Raw genomic sequence first — 23,441 nt, 5'->3', positions numbered from 1 at the left:
ATCCCTTACTCAAAGGTGGAAACACCCTCAGTTTAAGGAATAAGCGAACGCTTATCAAGGTGGTACTTCAACCGCAGCTAACCTACGCCTCCACGGCGTGGGGTCACGCGGCAAAAAGCCACTTAAAGTCATTACAGGCTGTGGAAAACATAGCCCTCCGCACGGCCACCGACGCGCCCTGGTACGTAAGAAACACTGACATATTACGAGACTTACAATACACAAACGCTACACAGACAATAAGACAAAACGCGGAGAAACGGTTTGACGTAGCCGCTAGACATGACAATCCCCTCCTCAGGCAAGCCGTTGACTACGTACCCGACGTGACCGACAAACACAAAAGACCTAGACACCAACTTTTTGACCCTGGGTGACCACCCCAACGACATCCCCCCGCAAAGATCCGAGAGCTGGGACGGATCTTTGAGAAGGAACCGGTTCACTCGGCTCAGTACAAAGAGCCGGCTCAGTGAGCCGAATCAGTCATGTTCCGCCCATCTCTACCCTGATAAAAATGTCAAATATGTATGATTATGGAATATTTGACAGCGGACAGCGGACATTGACATTTTTACTAAACATTGTTAACCATTTCCATTTTCTAGTCTATCACAAGTTATAAATATTGAGTACATCTTAGAAAGTTAATAATTAAACTCAAAAGTAAAAGTAGGTTTGTCCTATCAATCGAGGGGCAGTTTTAACTGTTACAATTCTAAGTTTCAGATAAAATGCCAGCTGCGGTGCAAGACGCCAGCAAACCTGATCACTCTGAACAGATGTGGAAGGTATTAAAAGCACACATTTTACGTGAAAGAGCTCGTAAAAAGCAAGAAAGGGAGCAGGAAGTTGAGGAGGAACGTCTTCGTAAAGAAAGAGAAGCGAGAGAGCAACAAGATGTAATGACACTTGGTGAAACCCGTGAACAAATTACACAGCTTGAAGCCAAACTTACCCAGCTCAAAGAGGAAAAACATCAGTTATTCTTACAATTAAAAAAAGTGCTAAATGAGGATGATAATAGGCGTAGACAACTCGTGAAAGAAAATACGTATGTGCAAATGTTTTACCTTATGAATACTTATATATGAGTGTCAAATGATTGTGACTGTTTCATGTACATTTGTGTGTGTTTTTTAGTGAACAAATGATTGCTATTCAGCCATTACCCGCCAATTATGTGCATTCGCAGCTGCATGTACAACCACAACCGTTTAGATTAGCTCCAATGCCTCAGCAGCAACAACCGCAGCAACAACAAGCCACTTTTAAAACTACAACTAAGAGACCTAGGAGCCCCAGTCCACAGCCACAAGTACCAGTATCTTTATATCACGGCTATGGATATAAACCCCCTACAATTGGCACTACTTCTTATCAGGGTTCTCCACAAAGTAAGTTTTTCCATTGTAACTAGTATCTTTTGTTAATAAAAATGTTATTGATCTTTAGCATTCATTTTTTGTATAATAATTTATAACAACCTTAAAGTATAATTTCCAAATATAAAGATTTAAAAAATTTATGGTTTTTAGTATAAAATTTGGTACTATTTAAATCTTGCTTAAAATTAAAATTTTGGAATAATAATTGATTTAAAATATTGCAAATAGGTAATTGTATTACTATTTCTTATTAGAATCCCATGTATAGAATGTAAATGGTGCATTTAATTGTTAGGTTAGGTTTAATGTTTTCTTTATTTCCAGAGGATGATGGTAGACGTAATGAATTAGTTCGAGCAGTATTGTGGAACAGTGAGTGTTTTTTACACCACTATTTGCTTTCCGCTAAAATCATCTCAGATTTGGTTGGGTTTTACATAAATTTTCATTTCGCTTTGCTGCATAATACTTGCATGTTGCCAGAAAACATGGAAATTTATTCATTAAAATCATGATATTTATAATTATTGTGAATTAAAAATGTCCCAGAATTTAAGATAAGAATTATAATATGATACTTTATAAGAATAGGTAGGTACCTACTGATATACATTATTATATTTTTTTATGAGTATTTTAATCTCGATTTTAATAATAAAAATTTAGTAAGAGAATAGTCGTCACATAGAGTAAAAAGATCTATTTGGATATAAGTATATAAATTATAGTCAATAATAACGATTTGCTACTTAAATTAGAGTAAAGTAAAGAAAAAATAGTATTTACTTACTTAATCGTGTATTCTGATAATTGTCAATTACTCTTAACATCTGGCAGTCATGTAAAATATGTGCACACCACTTGTATAACATTTCTGCACCCATCCCCTGTTATTGTATTATTCATCTATGTATTAACAGCTTATTTTTAAGAATGGTGAAATTATGTACTAAGGGGAATATCGAGCTTCCTCGGTTGCTTCTCATTATGTCAAACGAAAATCAACTAAGTATATTTATCTTATCCTTTATATTATTTTTGTATGTAATACTTGTCCAGCACTGAAGAAAAAACTAAAGTGATAGTGATAGAAAATGATAATGGACTTTTAAAAAAGCAAAACATCATTATCTACTGTCTAACTGTAGTTACATTTTTCTCTGGTATCTTTAATTTGCCTTTTCCGAATCTATCACTATTTCAAATTTCCTTCATTTTGTCTTATAAAAATCGAGAGATTCCATAATTTTTGAAAAATCCGAATCTAAGTGTATTTAATTTATTATTATTAATGATATAATACCATGTCCAAAATAAATAACATACAGGGTGGGCTATTGCCAACAAAAGTTAAAGTGTATAAAAAACTATTTTAAATCTATTTTTAGTTATACTGATGGTGTTTGAAAGCTCGTTGGTCAAAAAGATGTTTTTATTTTAAATGAACATCCTATATGAGCGGCGGCTGGTGAAAGTTAATTCCATAATGACTACCTTCTACTAGCTTCTAGACAATGATTTTTAGAACTTTTGTGCTGAAAATATTTCAAACTAAATAATAAATTAGAGGTTGATCCTGAGTTCTCGAAACGGGTTACAATGTATTTATGAAATATTTGTTTTTATAATCAACTGATAGTTGCAAACAGTATTTTCTTATTTTTTCAGAGCTATTGTTCTTTGTCAAATTAATGGCCTACCCTGTACATAATGTCTATTTAATTGGTCTCAATTTATCACTATCATATTTTTTATAACATTTCTTAAAAAAAATAGCTCTATTTTTACTTTATTTTAAAGGTAATTCAAATCAATTCAAAAATTTTTCTAATAATTCTATTAAATGAAGTCAAGCATTATTCTTCAGTACCAAAAACTTAAGTATGCAAAAGATATCTAACCTCATGTGCCCCACACAAGGGAGTTTTTAAATATCTGTCAGATTGCATCCACCGATTTGATCTGTTAGTATAGATCACACTTGCCAAATATCATGTCTTTGAGGGGACAGGCAAGACCTGGAAGGTGAGATAGATTGTTGAGGAGTGATTAAAAGCTACAAGGGCTTTGTCGATAGTCTGTTGCTGTTGTATATAATATGTTAATAATTAAATTCAGAAGAAATAATTACTTGTGGGTATTTTGCCGAATATTTATACTAGGACTGTGAATTAATTTTGAGGTGTTTTTTTGTAAATTCAAGGCTTATTGTGAAAAATTGTGTAGATATTATTTTTCAAATTATCGTCCATCGCTACCCCACTATTTTTTCCCATCCTTGTGGCAGAATACTGATTCCGCGTCAAAAGAACAACACATCTTTTGATACTATACATCAATCGATCCAATTTTCGTAAGATTGGAAGCACTGCTTAGCCAGGCCGTATTCCATGGATCAAAACACGTAGTAATCTGATGGAGCAATATCTGGTGAATATGGCGAGTGGGGTAAACATCCTATTTCAACGTTCCTAGGTATTTTTTGACTTCATGAGCACTATGAGGTCGAGCGACATCTTGAAAAATTACTTTATCGTGCCTTTGCTCGAATTATGGCCATTTTTACTTCAATGCACGGCTCAAACATTTCAATTGTGTTCGGTAGCGTTCACCAGTCCAGTGATGGTTTTATTTGGTTGAAGGAGCTCTTGGTACACAACACCATGCTGGTCCCTCCAAATAAAAGAGCATGAGTTATGAACCATGAATATTGTTGATGCATGACCGGGAAAACCCCATGATTTTCTACGTTTAGAATTCTCATAGCGTATCTATTTGTCATCGCCAGTAACGATACAGTGCAAAAAAATCCTTTCTTTTTTGTCGTTGAAGTAATTATTCACTCGTGAAAAATCGCCGCTCATCATCTCTCAGCTTCAATTCGTATGGCATCTGATTTCCTTGGATTTGAATCATACTGAGTGCATTTAAATGTTTGCAAACTTATTACAATTTTAGGTCTAGCTATTGATTATATGGTAAGAATAAAATATACCTACCCATTTTATTTATTTTATTGTAAACTAAAAGGGTATTTCTTTTGATATGAATCTTAGTTGAGTAGTGCTTCCAATTTCTCATCATCGAACTTTTTAGGTTGACTAGGGCGTTCTTTGTCAAATGTATCGAAATCACCATTTCTAAAATGTCGAAACCAATACTCACCCGTTCTTATCGATGGAGAATGTTCACCTTAAGTTTGCAACAACTCTCGATAACTTTTATCAGCACTTTTCTTTGATTTAAACAGGGAAAGTAAATCTTCTCGCAAATGGTTGGCTTGTAGTTCGACATTTTCGGAGCTGTGAAAAAATGTGTTGTTTACACTTCAACAAATTGATACATATTAAAAAGCAAAGCCTAATGACAGAACTTTGACATGAATGTAGTTACAGAAGTGTCTGATGTGATATAGCATAAGTTATGCAATTTATTGTAAATCTCTCAAGATTAATTCACAATCCTTGTAAAAATTATAAAAATAAAGGAAACCTTGCAAAGTGGATGTAGAAGTGAACCCTGTAAAACGAAAAATTCTGGACATGTGCCTATAATCTAGTCTAAATTTAAAATTCAATAAAAGTTATATTCTGTAAAATCATTTAGTATTCTTTAGTCCAATGCATTGTTCATACAGAGAAATTTATTTTTAATTATATCTTTTGTATGTTTTATGAAGGAATATAATCTTCAATAATCTGATCTGCTATACATCAAAACCAAGAAAAATATCAATCGAGGGATCGATGACAGATTTAGTCTGTGACAAGACAGTTCTTTAAAATTCCATCATAGAACTCTATTATAGACAAATTTCATAACTGATCAGCAGGAGCAGGAAACAACTACTGTGGGCATGTAGCCCCAACTAGCATTATACTATACTATTTATAGTCGTTTGTGAAGTTAGATATCTATTATGTACATAATATGTAGATTTTTGGTATCTAGGAATATTATTTGAATTATTTAGCTTAATACCTTTAAAATAAAGTTGATTTCTTGTTTTTGTCCCATCAAATCATTTTAATCACATATCTGTTTCATATGTATCGTCTAATAAAATACACATCAACACAATCAGTGTTCCATCTGCCAGTAAAACATTTATAATTTCTTTTACTTTCAGAAACTCCACAGTACACCAGTCAGCCTAGTGCTTTTTATCCAGTGGCACCACAGGAACTATCTATGTACTACCCTACTAGAAATGTGTTTGAGAGTCCTAGACCACAAGCATTCCACCTAGAGCAAAAACTTCCTGAGCATTATACTCTTCGAACTCCTTCGTCACATGGTCATGTTATTCATCCTGGGTCCCTACCTATTAATCCACCACAGTCGCAACCCAAATGTAAGTAGTACGAGCGTCTGTAAGAAGAAATTATCAAAGTAAATGATTTTCTTGGTTTATCAAATTACAAACTGAAAGAAATTAAAAATTTAAATCAGTTTATTTGTGACATTTTTTAGTTCTTTTTTTATATAATTAGTATTTCTGCTGCACCAAAGAGAATTTTTCAAATAACATTCACAAACTCACAAATGATGAAAATAAACTTACCGTTAACCGTATGTCCTTGGTTCAGTGCCATAGTGTTAGAAGCAAGTCTTTTCTATGTGTTTGCGTAATTCCTTTACTGTATTCACTTAACTCTTGTTCAAACTTTTTATGTAACCCGACAGGTAAAAATGACTTCGATTACAATCGGGTGATCTTGGAGGCCATGATATTGATCCATTGTGATCTATCCACCTTTTAGGAAATTCATTATATAATTGTATTTATCTAAAATGACTTGGAGCACCATTGTGTTTTTAACCATATGGATTGTCTTTCATTTAAGCCCATAATATCCTCCAGTAATTGAGGCAAGAAAATAATAAAATACCAACCCAAACATTTCAAGAAAAGTTTTGTTGGACATTTAGTAAATGACGTAAGGATTTTCTGTTGTCCATATGTGTCTTCTGAAAATTGTTTATTCCATTGTGTGTAATCATCTCATCTCATCTCATCTGTTATTAGAACAATTTTGGTAAAATTAGGATCACAAGCATTTTGCTTTAAATGGTGTTCACGAAATTACTCTTTTAGGATGGTCTCTAGGTATTAAGTGTTGAACTTTTTATACATGATATGGAAAAAGTTAATTTTCATGTGTAGTAGACTACATTCTTATTAAAATGAGATGTTCAACTTTGCTAGTACTAGTTGTTGGACTTGCCCCAACTAGTATTGAGTTACACCATGGTAATAGTAAACAGCTAGTAATAAAAAATTAACCAAAACAAAAACTTGTCTAGTACACAATCACAATATGTCTATTTCAAATAATTGTAAATGTATTTTTGGGACATGTGTTGGAGCATTATATTTTGCTAAAGATCGTATAACATCATGTGTTGTCGCTAACGCTTGTAATTTGCAGAAGTTGCAAATATTCTATTAGCCTATTTTGAGTAAGCCGACATTTCATACTTACGTAAAATACGTCTGAAAATAAAGAAAAACAGAAAAAGTTAAATATGGACCAAAATAATTGACTGTTTAAAATTATTATATTTATAATAAATGTACCTAAATTGCATTTTCAATGATTCTGTGCATGTTTACCTATGTATTGCTCCGTTTTTTATGTAAAAAATAAATGTTTTGATTATCCGTGTTTTTCAATTATCTGTACTGCACTCGGTCTCGTATATCACGGATAATCACGTTCTCCTGTATATACTTATAACGTAATCGGTAGTAACTGCAATTGCTTACAGATTTGTACTATGCAATACTATGCATAAGTAAAAGGAGGAACCATAGCGATGTTTACTTTTATTGCTTCTAAATCTGTCATTTGTCCAAATCATCTGATATATACTGATTGGAGCAACACTAATGTACTTCGAGCATATTATTTATAACAGAGATGTAAGTCAGTGACTGAGTGACTGAGTTGCTGGAGTAAGTGAGTAAAATAAGTATAAAAGTGAGAAAATGAAATGAAAAGACGGAATCTTAAATGTTGCATGGCAAAGAATATCAGGACAGACTATGTTAATATTCTAGAGACTATAACAAAGAGAAATATAAGCTCGTAACTGATATTAAATCTACTCAACAAATCAGATTGCAGAGTGCTTTTGATAAGAAAGTATCAGATTTAGGAGAGATATTTCAGACATTTCTTGCCAACTTTTTCCACTAGTAAGTGATTAACATGTATTGGTTTCCAAATGATGAATATCTAGTCGAGGTTTGACATAAGACACTTGCTACATAGCAGTTCTATTTTAGGAACTTTAAGGTGCTGAAATTTAATAAAACAGAGACTTTTGTTGCCATCAGATATAATACAATTAATATGAGGAATAAAAGTTAAATTATAACTTAACCAAAGTCACTTGTGCATGAGGTGCACAGATTAAGAAGAGTACCTACAGAACAAGTGGCAAAGATGAAATCTTAATATTCAGGCATAGAATGAGCTCCTAGTGGACAAGAGGAATTTGGCCAAACTGTAAAATAAAAAATTTAATTTGGTGGAGCATGACACAAAATCAGAGTATTATCAATGATTTATTCGGTGGCAACTTGTTGATTTGCCATCACACTTATATTAAATAAAATATTTTTGGAATACAAAGACAATCTTCAACAAATGAATTAGAGCTAAACAATTCATAGTTTATGTATAAAAGAACCTTGGTTTTTAAGGTCATCATAAATAATAAGCCATATAAGCATAAGAAAGCTATTAAATAATAGCGAACCAAGAGCTGAACCCTTAGGTACACCAGAAGCAAAAATAAATTAATTCAATTCAATGTGAAATTGAAGACATACCAAAATTGGATAAATTATGACAAAAAATCCACAAAAATCTTATTTGTTAGCAGTAAAATCAGTAATATCAAGATTAGTTGAATTCATATTGACCAAGTGAAATTTGAGGTTTATCGTGAAAGTATAGAATATTATGTTCAAACAACTTTGAAATGGTGTATTTGCCACCTTTTCTGATATTAACAGAAAATGGAATAATGTTACAACAGACTTAGTATGTATTGTTGTATTTATGTATGAAAAAAAACGAATTTTAAATAAAAAATTTAAAATTTTTTCTATTTTTATGAAAAATAACTTTAAATAAACGATAGCTTCATTTATTTATTTAATAATAGTAAAATAATTCCGAAATTGAAATTTTAATTTAACAATAATTTTTGTGACATTTTTATATATTAAAAAATAAATAAGTAGATGCATTTTTTCTGGGGTTCAGGGTTATTCTACGAATTCGTAAATATGTCCATTGTTATTTTTTCGTGGAGCTATTGCAAAATTTTACAGCGTGCATCAATTTGAACTTTGGAATTCACTTTTCTCGCGCGCGCAACTCGCTTGGACGAGCTTCCCCCATCACTACGCCGCGGACATTTTATTTAGCAAGTACCTTCTCTTTAAAGGGCTCGTGAATCGTTAATTTTCCACATTTTTCAATGCAATTCAAGGGAAATCGTAGTTTACGTCGTAAACTTTATTTTGCGAAAAAATTCAAGGCTTAATGTTTATAAACAATTGTGCTACGATTTAAAAAAAAAATACTTATCTTGGCTCCTGTTAGTCGTAGAGGGTGCTTTAAAAAAAAATGTATTTTTTGCCAGCTATCCATTGAATCTATTTTTGGTGATGTAGCATAAATAGCGTGTACACTCGGCAGTCTTGTTCTACGGAAAAAATGTAAACAGCTATTATTGTGAAACGTTTAGTAAATTTCAAGATAATTGTTTTCCAGTTTTTAAATAAATACAATAAAATGTATCGATTTTGTAGTACGAAGATAGTGTTGTGCTTAAATTTTGGCCTCGAATTTTAGTAATTATGAATCTCTTAAAACAGGAACTTAACTTTTAATCAAATTACATATTTGAATAACATGTAATTAAAATACCAAACGCCGTCCAAATAATCATACGTATTAAAAATAATTTACTTACCACAAAGCAAAATTCAGTTATTTTTAAACGGACAAGTACAAAGCAAACTATAGCATATGCTCAAAATGTCAACCTTCTCTTTAAAGGGCTCGTGAGTCGTTAATTTTCCACATTTTTCAATGCAATTCACGGGAAATCTTAGTTTACGTCGTAAACTTTATTTTGCGAAAAATTCAAGTCTTAATGTTTATAAACAATTGCGCTACGATTTAAAAAAAAATTTTATCTTGGCTCCTGTTGGTCGTAGAGGGTACTTTTTTTATTTTAAAACTGTATTTTTTTGCCAGCTATCCATTGCATCTATTTTCGGTGAGATAGCATAAATAGCAACAATGTTATTCAAATTGTTTATAAGCGAAAAACGCACGGTTTTTTAATGCACAATTTGAGAATGTTAATGTCAAAAAAACGGTGATATTTTTTAATAGGTCGCTTAATTGCGTCTTTAAGATTACAATGACGCTTTCAGAATCATGTTTGATTGAAAATTAACGTCTGTACAGAGGCTTAAAGTTCATAACTTTTGGAGCCTCCGCTATAAACAAATAGAATTGTGCGAAAACTATTGCACCTACAGCGCCCACTTTTGGCACACTTTTAAAGTATGACAAAACCCTCAACTTGTCATAGGTTTTATAAAATTTTAACAATAAATGCGATAGTTATAAACAAATTAAAAAATGGGCACTTTTCTTGTTTTTTTGCAATAACTTTTTTGTTTATTAACCGATTTTAATTTAACAAGTCTCATTTTGTAGATAATTTTATTCCCTACAAGCTGTCTGTGAGTCACTTTTCGCTAAAATTGATGGTTTTCTCTGCAAAGTGAAAAAACTGTTTTCCTCACTTATTTGTTTAAACAGAAAAGTTAGCTAATAAAATTTGTTGACTCACGAGATGAGAGATGTCTTGTATTATGTTCCTCTAGACAATTTTACAATAATCTCGCGGATAGGACTTTTTCCGAGTAAAAATTTTATTTGCTTGACCTAATAGTACTATAATGTGTTTGTATTCCTAGGAGTATAAGTACTTATACTCCTAGGCATTAAATGACACTTAATATTATTGAGTAACGTCACATAAGTTGTCAGTTATATGGCATTTGAGGAGAAAAAGTTTTCTGTAATAACAACGTCCATAGCCTAGTATGTTACAAGTTGATGACAGTGGAATTTTAAATTAATATTTTAAAAATCAAATAAAAAGTTATATGTATAAGAAGTTTTTAATGAAATTGCTTATACGGTTCACATTAACTTTCATTGTAGAATAGTATTCAGTGACAAAACGCTACACATTGTTTTGATTGCAGGGTAATCTAATTGAAAATTTTGAGAAAAAAAGTTTATGAAATAAATTCCGTGTCTTTTGATACAAAGGATTATTTATTTTAAATGTATTTTTGGTGTATGTATTTCAAAACATAAATAGCAACATTTTCTTTGCAGCGGGCAGCATAACTGCTGGATACCCAGTGAGGAGCCAGACTCAGTACCAGCAGTCACCAGCACCAGCATCTTTGTACACAGCGCAAAGTCGACCCCTTTATCAGTCTTCAGGTGCTCCCATGAATTATCCCTCTAGAGAGTAAATATATAAATATTTTATAGGAAAAATAAATGTACTATACATAATGTCTTTTTCTCAGTTTACTTCTATATGTTTTTATATAAATCTTCATTTATAAACTGTGTAATGTGGGTGAAACATAAAATAAAAAAATATTTTCATTTAGAAAAATTTGTTTTTTATTTAAATAATAAGGATATTACAAAATTAATGTAAACATATTCAAAACCGAAATCAATATCAGGACCTAGGGGTTCTAATAGTGAATCTAAGATTCTTAGTTGAGGATATGAAAGTGCAATGTATGTTTAACTGGCAGCGACCCGGAATGAGAACCTGAAGAACCAACATACTTTACATAGGTACAATTTTTATTTATACTAAATAAGGTATGTATTTAAAAATTCTGCCATCGTGGTAAATATTATGGCTTTCGGTAATTGGATAAGAGGCCTCTATGAAGAGTTTACTTATGTAGTGTTGTAATAATAAATTATCATAAAATCTATAAATCACAACCACCACTAGTGTACCACCACTAGGTACAAAAATTATAGAAAAAATGAAATGCACCATCAATACGATACTAGAAATGACCATTTTAAGTATTATTAAAATCACCAATTATACTTTATAGGTTACTTCAATGGGGCTCAGTTCACAAACAAATGAAAACCATTTTTCAAATCCTTCACTGTCAATATCCTATCTAGGTGCATTTAATCCCATAGAAAATTCTTCTAAAAGTATTTTTCATCTGTTGAGATTGAAATCTTGCCAAATGTGGGAAACCGTATTGCCCCATTATTGAACACATGGCTTCATGTTGTGCTTCATGTTGTGGATTGAAATATGTAGGTTGTCGCTCTTCTGTCATGGCCCCACGTTGAGCGCCATAAGTGGATTTTGCTGCGTTTGATTAGCTCCTGGTGGTGGAGTTGACTTATTTTCATCTTCCTCAGCATCATGAGTAGTCCATTAAAATGTTACATTTTTTTGGGCTTAGCGTGCAAAAGTGTAAAGTGTACTTACTAGTACTGGAGAATAGTGTAAGTTTCGCATCGCTGTAAAATCCTAATAAATAAATAAAATTTGAAAAAAGTTTGTAATGGAAATTATTCCTTGAAACCCCTCTATCAAAATGCTCACATGTATTTTTTTGTAAACTGACCAGAAAAAAAGTTATAACGACCAAAACAAAATTTCTATGCCTTTCTTGTTTGCCCTATATAGGAAGTAGTAGTATAAAAACCATTCGCAGCCCTTTTTACAAGATGGCGGCCGACGCTCAAGGGTTGCGACCCCACAAACATGGATTTAACTTTACACTAACCCTCTCTTGACATCCAAAAAATAAAATTGCGTGCTCTGACTTTTGCAACCTCAATTGTAACTTTTCAATGGACTAGAGAGGGTTCAGACTTGTTGCATCGATCTGGGTCCATTTTCACCCTCGGTGCCAAAGACGTTATATACACTTGCCTTAGTAGAATTTGTACCACTTGAGAGAGTTTGTGTAACGGGTTTTTTAGTTCACCCAGTATTACACTGGCGGTACTGATATCCTAGCGCAGAGGCTGCTCTTGACTTCCATACCAGAGAAGACGGAAACAATTAGGTACAAAGTATTGAAAATACCAAATACAATTGGATTGTTTTATTTTAAGTACTATTAAAATGTAAGGAAAATGCGCTCAACATTATTTTTTATAGACCATTCCTCTTTTGTCCAAAATAAACTTTTCAATACTTTTTTATTAGTTTGTTATTTCTCGTACCACTAATTTTTTAATAGATATCATTGCAAGTACTGTTAGCCTCGAGGCTATCTATTTAAACTTTTACAATCTTTTAAAAAATACACAAGAAACAATACATAGGTAACAAAATTGTGTACAAATTACGTTTAAATTAAAAAAAAAGTTGTGAATAGCTCTCATTTGGTTACTGGCGGACTAAACCATGTCCACTGCTGTAAATACACTGCAGCTTTAGAAGCGAGCTATGAGGGGGAATTCAGTGTTTTTCAAATGAATTTTGCAAGTCAAGTTAAATTGAGTGCATAATGCATATTATAATTTTAGCGATTCCTTTTTGTGCTTTTATTTAATAGATAACATTGTAAACTAAATATTAAATTAAATTTTTTTGCTATGAAAATTTTAAAATTTTTAGGGAGGGCGACGCCACTGGCCTGGTGTCTGAAAATCACACTGTACACTGTTTAGAATCACTGTGGTGTGCGGTATCCGTGGAACACTGGTACGATAAGCTTTTAGAAGCTTGAAAAATGAGAGCGTTGTGCTCTTTTTGGGTAATTTTTTAGAGAAATTATAATTTGTAAATGCGGTTTCAGGCATGCTATTTCTGTTAATGCTTTAGTATGTATGCTAGTACAATACAGACAATTTAGCGGTTTCAATGCGAATTCTTTTTGATTGTCGAGTAGGTAATACACATTACACACACGCGAGGTATTGGCGTCTTAGTTAAACATGCAACTGCAAAAGCCAAGGTTGACGTTCAATCACCGTCGGAGTAGATCCTGCTTGATTGTATGGTCCGGTTTAGCATCAGCACTTTCTGGTCGGGAATAACTGCGTCCTTGGCTGGTACGGCCGTCTATCTGTGAAATTGCAGGTCTGAAACTTAACTATGTTAATATCCACCCTAAGGTCTTATGGGAGCGTAAATTTGAAGTCATCTGGATGTGAAATTTTTTAACATTTTTTCGAAAGTGTCGAATAATTTTCTACTCCTGGCTCCTGTCGGTGATCGCGGGGGTAGGAATGGCATATCTTGTCATCATCATTCGATGGAACGGAGAACTCTCGACGTTAATCCTCTCATCCGGGCAGCTCGGCGATGGAGATTTCGAAACATCGATGATTTTTCGAATTACGCGTAGCTCTTGCTCGGGTGCCTCTATAGATACATACATCAATGTGGATGGTTTCGGAGCAATCTGATGGCGATCACGCCGTCTGCGATTTGTTGTGAAATCTTCGAAAGATTGGCGAAATTTGCAATGGTTTGTGAATTCTTTTTTATGCGATCGAAGCTGTTCTCCGTGCTTGACATTCCTATTTTGTGGCGGGAATCAGACTATATAAAAGACGAAGAAGACTAACCGCTCTTATCGAGTTTTTACCCTTTGAAACTCCGGTGACAGAATTTTTTACAGCAAAGTGTTGTTCTGCGTTGTATTAGCAACGTCATGTTAATTGTTGGTTAGTGCATTTATCCACATGTATCCAAAAACTCGCGTACAAAAGTTGTTTATGAACCGATTTGAACCGGTTTTTTTTTTAAAGATAGATCTCCAAAAGCTCTATCTTGATGCAAAATTTGAAGACGAAATTTTGATTTTCAAGGCCTACTATGAATTTTTTTTAAGAGAAAAATAGCAAAATTTTGTTAGAGATTTTTTTATAGAAAAATCTTACTACACCACTGGATTTAGGAATCCCTTAAATGCATTTGTACCAATTTTTGCGAAAAAAAGTTTGACCCTAAAAAAGTTATGACAATATCGGCATCACCAGTGTTTGCCATTGTCGGTGAACATATTCTTTTATAAAAACCAAATAGAAGTAATAGAACCCAAAGGGAAACAAAATTAAATAACAAACACTGGTTTACTAATTATTAATAAGAATCATAAAAATCAATATATACAAAATAAACAACAATTACTCTAATATAAACAACAATTGATAAAACAAAAGTAATGATTAATAAATTATTACATTTTTAAAAATGAATAAAGGGGTCTATCAAATTGATTTACACAAATCACGTCATTAAATTTAAATTTTTGTAGCTTCCACTAATCCTCCGTTTAATTCTATACATTTTTCATAACGGTTTTTTTATATTTTTTACAACATTTCGTAATTGATGCGCGTTAATCTCCTCACACGCTTCCCTTATTCTAGTGCACAATACCTCCCGGTTATTTGGCCGTGTCATATAAACTTTGGACTTAATAAAGTCCCACAGAAAAAAATCAAGTGGGGTAAGGTCCGGAGATCGGGGTGGCCAATGAATTAATGGACTATTTCGACCTATCCAATGATTGGGGAAATTCTCGTTAAGCCACTCCCTGGCTTGTCTGGCATTGTGTATTGGACATCCATCCAACTGAAAATGTAGATTTACTCTTTCTTGTAATGGAAGATTATCGACTGCATTAAAAAATTAGTTCTGAAGGAAATGTAGAAGTTGTTCGCCATTCATATTCCCTTCAAAGAAGAACGGACCAATGACTCTCTTGTTAAGTATCTCATACCAAACGTTAACTTTCTGACTATATTGTCTTCTACAATTAATTATCCACTCTGGATTTTCTGAAACCCAACACCGCGAGTTCTGTCATGATACAATTCCATTTATCCTGAATGTGGCCTCATATCGCTAAATAAGATATATTTAAAAAAAAAATCAGTAATTGACATATTATCCCTGTGCCCAGAGACAAAACTCCATTCGTTTCTCATTATCACCTGGTTCCAGAGTGTGAAGAAACTTAGGTTTATAGGGTTTTATGTTATTTTTTTTAGGCAGCGTCGGATACTTTCTCTAGGTAAATTTAAATCTAAACTAGCAATCCTGAGGCTATTCTGAGAATTGTTTGTAAAATAATTTAAAATTTCCTGCTCTTGAATACGTCTTCTCTGTTGATTCCATAAAAGTATTGTTTATTTTAAAAACTGTGCTATGCGTAATATTAGGTCTATCTGGGTGTCTGTTAAAAATTATACACACCTCTCTTCACCAGAAAGGCATACTATTTCAATTTTCTCAGGTAAAGTTAAACTTTGAGCCATCGTAAAGAATTATAGAACTTATTTAACCATGCACAAAAAATATTACAATGTGCCACTGCTTGTGAAGTTTGACATTTGTTGTCTAAACTTCTTTTCAAGCAACGTTATTTTCTGGATATCTCGTAATATTTTTTTCAGAAAATTCTTCACAAAGAATTGGATTATGGTTGTAGAATCCAGTGGCTTTTTGAATAAAAAAAAATTTTATATGTAATTTTTTTTGTCTAAGAAGTAATTTGTAAGTTTTGGCATAATAACCACGAAATAATAATAATTTGACGAACTTGTTGTTTATTTTATGTAATACTGTTTCCCTTTGGGTTCCATTCGGTTTTTATAAAAGAACAGGTTCGCCGACAACGGCAAACACTGGTTGTGCCGATATTGTCATAACTTTTTTAGGGGCAACCTTTTTTTCGCAAAAATTGGTACAAATGGATTTGAGGGGTTCCTAAATCTAGTGGTGTAGTCAGATTTTTTATGAAAAAATCGCTAACAAAATTTTGCTATTTTTAGAGACAGAGCTTTTGGAGATCTATCTTTAAAAAAAACCGGTTCAAATCGGTCCATAAACAACTTTTGTACGCGAATGTTTCCATTCTTAATGGGTCTGTATATAGCCTGTATATTTTCAATTTATTAAAATTTAGATAAGTTTTAAGATGTATTAGTATTTGCGGTGTTAAAGTTTTATGTACATATTTTCAATTGAACTATAATTTTTTTGCAATAAGTAGGTAAAAAAAGAAACAACAGAAGTTCACGTTGGAAAAAAAATAGTTTACTAAGTATACCCGGGTGGTCCGAATTTTATGCAGGAAACTTCAAGGGCAAATAGATCTATTTAAAATAATAGGTGTTTGCTTTATAAACATAGGTCTGGAACGGCCCCCTTTTAGAGATACAGGGTGTTGAAGTTGTTAAAAAAAAATTGATTTTTTGTTTATATCGCAGGAATTTATTAACCGATCTCTATGAGCTTTAAAGGTTCAACCAGTGGTGTACAACTGGACAGGGGTCATCCCCCTTTTTATAAGAAAACCTACGCCACTGCATTTTTACAAGTTATCGTAACGGATTTATATTCTAATGCACAAAATACGTAAAAAAGGTAACTTGAATGTTTTCTGTAAGATTCGCCGTTTTCATGCTATTCATACTAATACAATCCCCTTGTGGCAGACAGTTCAAACCATAATATTACAAAAAGATTTATGTTTATGCTTAGTAAGTAGTAAGCAATTTGTAAGCACATCAACAAAATTCTTTACACTCGTTTCCACACCACCTGTGAGGTAGATTTCCTGACGCGTTTTAGTTTCCCCTGGAAGCTTAATCCACTATCTTTAAAAATAAGAACAACTTAAATCAAAATAATAATAAATGTACATTTACCAAAGGCGAGGAGTAGTGAATTTTCACAATCTGCATATTTGGTCACAAGAAAATCATGAAATTCGGTCAAGATCATTTCAAGACGAATTTTCTGTGAACGAATTATTAGATGACGTTCCATTAAATATACGACAAAATAGCTGGATGGTGCTTCTGTGCATTCTGGGAGAGTAATATAAGAATGGCTTAATGAAAATTATATGTGGTAATGGATAGGTAGGAGAAAGTGCAGAGAGTCCAGTGTCTTTGCCAGTCAGATTGCCATATCTAAACCCCCTGGGCTTCTATGTTTGGGGTTATCTGAAAAGTAAAGTTTATTCTTCTCCAACTGATCCAAGACCACAACTACTGCAAGGAATAGAAGACGGGTGCAATGAATTAAAAGAAAACCACCACATGATATTAGCTTCAGTTAGTTCCATTAATAGAAGATGTCAGAAATGCATCGGTGTGGGTGGTTGTAAGGTAAATGTAAGGCCTACTATCATAGATTATCTGTACCAAATTTTATTGCGATAATAAATTCCGGAGATATAAACAAAAAATCAATTTTTTTTAACAGCTTCAACACCTTGTATCTCTAAAACGGGGTAGTTGCAAACCTATGTTTATAAGGCAAACACCTGTTACTTTAAAGAGATCTATCGGTACTCGACGTTTCCTGCGTAAAATTTGGACAATATAGGTTTTTTCCATTGCATAGTTTAGTGCCACGACGTGCCGAGGTAAAAATAAGCACATTATTATTATAGTTTTTTTTTTTAGTAGATTTTTGTTAATGTTAAGGCTGCTCCAGGTGATGCGATCACTTCCCAAATATATAGTTGGTAAATGGAAACAAATGCACAGTGTGGTGTGGACAACTAAATGATCGAGAATACGAACCTGTGTGTAGATTTGCTGGAGTACATATATTTATACAGGGTGTTCCAGATAGCCCTTCAATTAGACGTTTCTGGAAAGCTACGCGTACTGGAATTCTGAAAATTTATGTACAGGGGTTTCTCCTAATGTTCTATCGATTGAAAATATTGGCGTCGCCGTGGAACTTCCGGTTCTACCGGAAGTAGACGTCTACTCGCTTATTTCAAATGGAATGTACTATTTTTTATTTAATTTTTGGATTCTACATCGTATTTTAAGGTAAGTTTTATAACCTTACTTTATCCTTAAACTCGATCGTTTTTTAAATATTTTGACTTTTTCAAAATTTTTGAAAAAACATACCTACACTTAATCGGTTCTATCTCCTTCAATTTTTAAGATAGGAAGTTGAAATTTTTGATGGATAATACCAAAACGTGTCCAAATATCTGGAATACTTAAAAGTTGGTGCATGTTACACAGGGCGTCTAAAAAACACGGACCAATTGTGTCAAATTGGAAGTTAAATAACTCGCTTATTTTAAATAGAACATCCTGTGTTTTATAATGCTAGTAGATGCACCTGTTAATTTTCTCTCCATTGGTATAAACATTCTCTATACCTAAATCCCACCGATTTTGAGATATTTGAACATAAGTACAGAGACGAATATAATCCGACAGTTAGCTGTAGGTTGGCTGTGGAAAAACATTTAAATGTCACCAAGTGTCATTACTTATTTAGCAGATTTGCTGTCATTGCTGTAAAGCGAGTTTGTCGATTTTCCAAGTGTTTTCAATAACAATGGCACACTCTGGGTACACACACGACGACTTTTTAAATTTAATTATCATTTACGGGGAGTGTAATAGAATTGTTAGTAGAACATGTCGCGTGTTTGCAGAAAGATATCCAAATAAGCACAGACCAAGTCATGATATGGTCAGAAGACTATTAAAGAATTGTTCTGAGAATAGAATGTTTCTCCCGAAACATGATAAAAGTAAGACACAACGAAGAAAATTAAGGAAATGTATTGGCATTTTTCACCGCTTATCCACAGGCGTCAATTAGAGACTGCATAACAAATTCACGTCTATCAATAGGAACTATTCACAGAATTCTGAAGAAGCATAAATGGAAACCATTTTCATTTATGTTAATACACCATTTACAACCTGACGATTTACTCCGACGTGTAGCGTTTTGCGAATGGTTTTTAACGAAGACTCATGAGAATGAAAATTTCACAAAAAAAATTATATGGTGCGATGAGGCAAAATTTTCGAAAAATGGGATGTTCAATCGTCACAACAGTCACTATTGGTCTGATGAAAATCCTCATATGACTAGAGAACGTTATTTGCAATACTCCTGGAGTTTTAATGTTTTCTGCGCGGTGAAGGACGATAGAATTTTTGCCATACAAATTTATGACGAAAACCTAATTCTGCTCGATTATTGAATAATTTATAGTACGTTTGGGTGTCATGCCTTTTTCTTTAAGCTTTGATTGAAATTATTAGGTATAATATTTATAACAGTTAATTAATTAACTGTAGTAGATTAAGTGTAGGTATGTTTTTTTCGAAAATTTTGAAAAAGTCAAAATATTTCAAAAACGATCGAGTTTAAAGATAAAGTAAGGTTATAAAACTTACCTTAAAATCCAATGTAGAATCCAAAAATTAAATAAAAAATAGTACATTCCATTTGAAATAAGCGAGTTGATGTCTACTTCCGGTAGAACCGGAAGTTCCACGGCGAAGCCAATATTTTCAGTCGATAGAACATTAGGAGAAACCCCCGTACATAAATTTTCAGAATTCCAGTACGCGTAGTTTTCCAGAAACGTCTAATTGAAGGTCTATCTGGAACACCCTGTATATCACACGCCAAAAATGTCGTATCGTGTGAATGGTGTATATCATTTGATTCAAAAGCATGTCTTCACTGACCATATATTCGCCAAAGCTGTACAAATGACACACCATTTTGATTGTTCAGTATATGATGGTTCGTCGAGGGGACGGAAAATCATCAAAGAAAACGAATCTGTCAACATGTCAAGCAAGTTCCACCGATTGTTAATGCTCTGTTCTAACCGCTGTATAATGTAGAGGTCTTTTTATATCTCATGAGCCGCGAAATGCGCGAAAGGCGTGGCGTATCCCCATAATTCTTCTAATAAGCACGTTGTGAAAAAATTGACTCAGAACTAGACCATGTGCATCTTTACAAGTAGATATGAACTAAGGCGCTCGGGCATCAATAAAGTTAACTGGCGAACGTTCGTTATATATATTTTTATTGTTTAAATTAAAATAATAAAGAATAGGGCATTTTATTATGATATTTGTAATCGGATCAAAGGCTTGTTTACGCTGGAGCTCGAGAGAGACTGTGAGTAATAGGTGTAATGTTTTTAGGACGTAGAATTATTTAGGCGACGGTCAGAATTATGTTTCTGCGCATATGAAGGTCAAAGCTCATAAGATTTTAAAACATCTCTACGTAGATACACAAGCGGTTGACATGTGAAGAATTGGTAACTATGCACATCATGTGAGAATATTTATCAGTATTTAAGGAGGTATATTTGTCATGTACTCTAATTTAATTTATGTACGTCATGTGTATGACACAATTTGGTGATATTATATTTCATACCAGTGGCGGCCCGTGGTCAGTTTGTATGATAACAATGTCGCCAAACCAGATTCTGAAAGATTAAAAAGTATAATTATTTCCACTTACATTTTAATTTCGCTGATTTATCTGCTTTTGCTACTCGAATATTAAAAATCCATCCATTATACAATTATGTATTACAAAATAAGAGTAGAGAATAAGATTTAATTACAAAAAGCCCAGTTTATGTCAAATGATCGACACAATTCAAATCTAAGCAGAAACCGATACTGATTCGAACGCTTACGAATGGCAACGGAGACTAGCCTCTACTGCTCAATTGAAAGACGTATGAACCTGGGTTGACGAAGTCACAGCGAATAGAACTGTGTGGCCGTTATGTAAAAGGTACTTAAAGTCTGCAGAGGAGTCACAGAGGAGCATAGCCTTCGTTGTATTTTTGGTGGCCTGTAGCGTAACATTGATTTGTTAGAGAAAAGTGGTCCTTATTTAGTTACGAAATAAAAATAAATAATTATGTTTACGTTTTACCAATTACATATTTTTTAACATGTTTTGAGGAGGCTCCGCCTCCTCTGAAAAGCTGCCACTGTTTGGCACATATATTTTTGACAAATGTGTGGGGAGTAACTGGATCGTCTTAAGCCGACTTACGTACTCAGTCTAAAAATTGGATAATTTTTAATTCTTGCTTTGTTTTCCTATCAATGTCAGTATCTATCAGATGAGATGACTAGAAAAGCTGTCTAAAGTCAAGAGACTGAAAAGTTACCAGTTACTTGCATCAGTGAAATTTCAACTGTTTTGTATGTTTTGCATCATATTGTTTTTCTTGTCTCGGATGAAAAACGCGTTCGAGCGCTCGGAGGAGTACGCGCCGCCTCCCATCTTCATCTAGTTGGCGGTGTCCGTCAGTTGCCAATTCCACAGCGGTATGTGCGGACGTAAAACTGGAGACGGCGGTTGATCGAGTGTCGTCGCCGGCGTCGTGTTCGTGTAACATACAGGTAAGTTGTGAATTTTTTATGGCGCCACGCTCGATGCGGCCGCGGTGGCGGCGGCGTATCGACAAGTGAACGTCGAGCGGATGTATTTTGTTTGACTGAAAATAATATCCGGCAACAACCAACATAAAATACAATATAAATATTCACCGCATTTTTAACTTTAAAGTTTAACATATGAAATGAAATTATTTTTTCCAGGACATTTCGATTTTTTTCTCTGTTGAATTGGACATTTTGACATTTGTGAAAAAATAAAGAAATTAATTAAATAAAATGTTGCACCAAAAAGTAAAAGTATTTATTTGATGAATTAAGGCAAAACACCCTAGTGCAATGATAAAAAAAATAAAACTAAGCCACAAATAAATAACTAGACAATAACAAAAATGATAAATATAATAAAAAATATATTATACTTATGTTAAAAAAAAACTCACTAGGTTGCTCATGGCGGACCCCAATATTTATTTGAATTGATCCCTCGAATAATTTGAGTATCCAAATGCTATGTTTATATTTATGTATACATCGTTTTTTTTTTAATCCAAGTGATTTAGTTATTTTTTCAAATTGCTTTACGTTTTATGTTTCACCAGATTCAAGGTTCAAATTCAAAATTTAAATTACTTGTATTAAATGCTCTTGTTTTAAATAATTTGGTTTAGTTAAATTACAAATTACTAATATTTTTTTTGTAACAAACAAAAACATATATTATCCTTATTAATTAAAAATGGGTGTACAATCAAACAAATACATTAATTCGGTACAAATAGAATAAAATTAAAACAAACAATATTTGTTTGAAAATTTGTTTTTTCTAACCTAAGTGTTTTAGACCAGGGCGGATCTGTTTTGAGGTGGATGTGAGAAGGGGCAAGCAATTTTTTTCTGGATTACCTTTAAAAAAATACCTATTTTATCTGAGGTATTTACTTATATCTTGGAACATCTTGGAACCTATGAATTTTGGAAGAATATTGGAGAGGAAAAAAGTTTTAGAATTGAATTTTGCACAATATACCTAATGCAAGTTGAAATTGATGAAAAAAAGGCAAAATGCTTTATTTGAGGCTGTGCAACATTTTGTAAATCGAAAATTATTATTTTTCAATTCTTTTCAATAAACTATTTTGCGAAAACTATATAACCGATTTTAATGAAATTTGGTGTGTTGTTTTATTATATAAAGTTTTTTTTACCAGAATTAGAATTAGTCCTGTAGCCAGGGGGGTCCCAATTGCCTCCTTCATTTAGATGGAGTTACCCAAGTGTTTTTTATGTATTTTGAGCTGCAGAACACGAATTTTTTGGGTAGAAGTCTGCCCGGATGTCGATAAGTTTTTTATTAACAAAAAAATTGCAAAATACTGAACACTTAGTTTTTGGCAAAATAAAAAGTTTTTTGTTATTTGACCCATTTTAAGAAGAAAATGTCTCTAGCAATTTTTTTGTTAAACGCATAGTTTTCGAGATAACGGCCGTTAAAAACTCGAAAAATGCGATTTTTGCGATTTTCAAAGTTCATGTTAAATACTACAGATTATGATTAATTGCAGTGTGAAAATTTGTTTTTTCCACTGTTATTTGAAGCTATAAACAAATAGCCATTGAGCGTTCAGAAGGGTGCGCCGCCATGTATGTAAGAGAGCGGTTGCCTTCTTACAGCCGTTTAATACACGATCTTGACGCGTACTCTTCATTTCTAGACCAAAGAAACGATGAAAACTGAATGAAA

General features: G+C 33.1%; 1 protein-coding gene across 1 annotated transcript; it reads left to right on the top strand.

The window, feature by feature from the left end:
- Positions 1 to 553: 553 nt before the first annotated feature.
- Positions 554 to 11,086, top strand: LOC108907052 (G protein pathway suppressor 2). Its single transcript, XM_018710569.1, has 6 exons — positions 554 to 672; positions 724 to 1,054; positions 1,144 to 1,397; positions 1,713 to 1,760; positions 5,518 to 5,742; positions 10,835 to 11,086. The coding sequence occupies exons 2-6, from the start codon at positions 735 to 737 to the stop codon at positions 10,975 to 10,977; spliced, it is 990 nt and encodes a 329-aa protein (XP_018566085.1). The 5' UTR covers positions 554 to 672; positions 724 to 734; the 3' UTR covers positions 10,978 to 11,086.
- Positions 11,087 to 23,441: the final 12,355 nt, after the last annotated feature.

The sequence above is a fragment of the Anoplophora glabripennis genome, unplaced genomic scaffold, assembly GCF_000390285.2.
Source record: "Anoplophora glabripennis isolate ALB-LARVAE unplaced genomic scaffold, Agla_2.0 scaffold261, whole genome shotgun sequence".
Lineage (NCBI taxonomy): Eukaryota > Metazoa > Arthropoda > Insecta > Coleoptera > Cerambycidae > Anoplophora > Anoplophora glabripennis.
Note: the sequence above shows the minus strand (reverse complement) of the source record. Positions and strands in the feature narration are given on the sequence as shown.

Coding starts and splice junctions, on each gene's coding strand:
- LOC108907052 (XM_018710569.1), top strand. CDS start 735: ATGCCAGCTGCGGTGCAAGACGCCAGCAAACCTGATCACTCTGAACAG. Junction 1,055..1,143: donor CAACTCGTGAAAGAAAATAC/GTATGTGCAAAT, acceptor TGTGTTTTTTAG/TGAACAAATGATTGCTATTC. Junction 5,743..10,834: donor ACCACAGTCGCAACCCAAAT/GTAAGTAGTACG, acceptor TTTTCTTTGCAG/CGGGCAGCATAACTGCTGGA.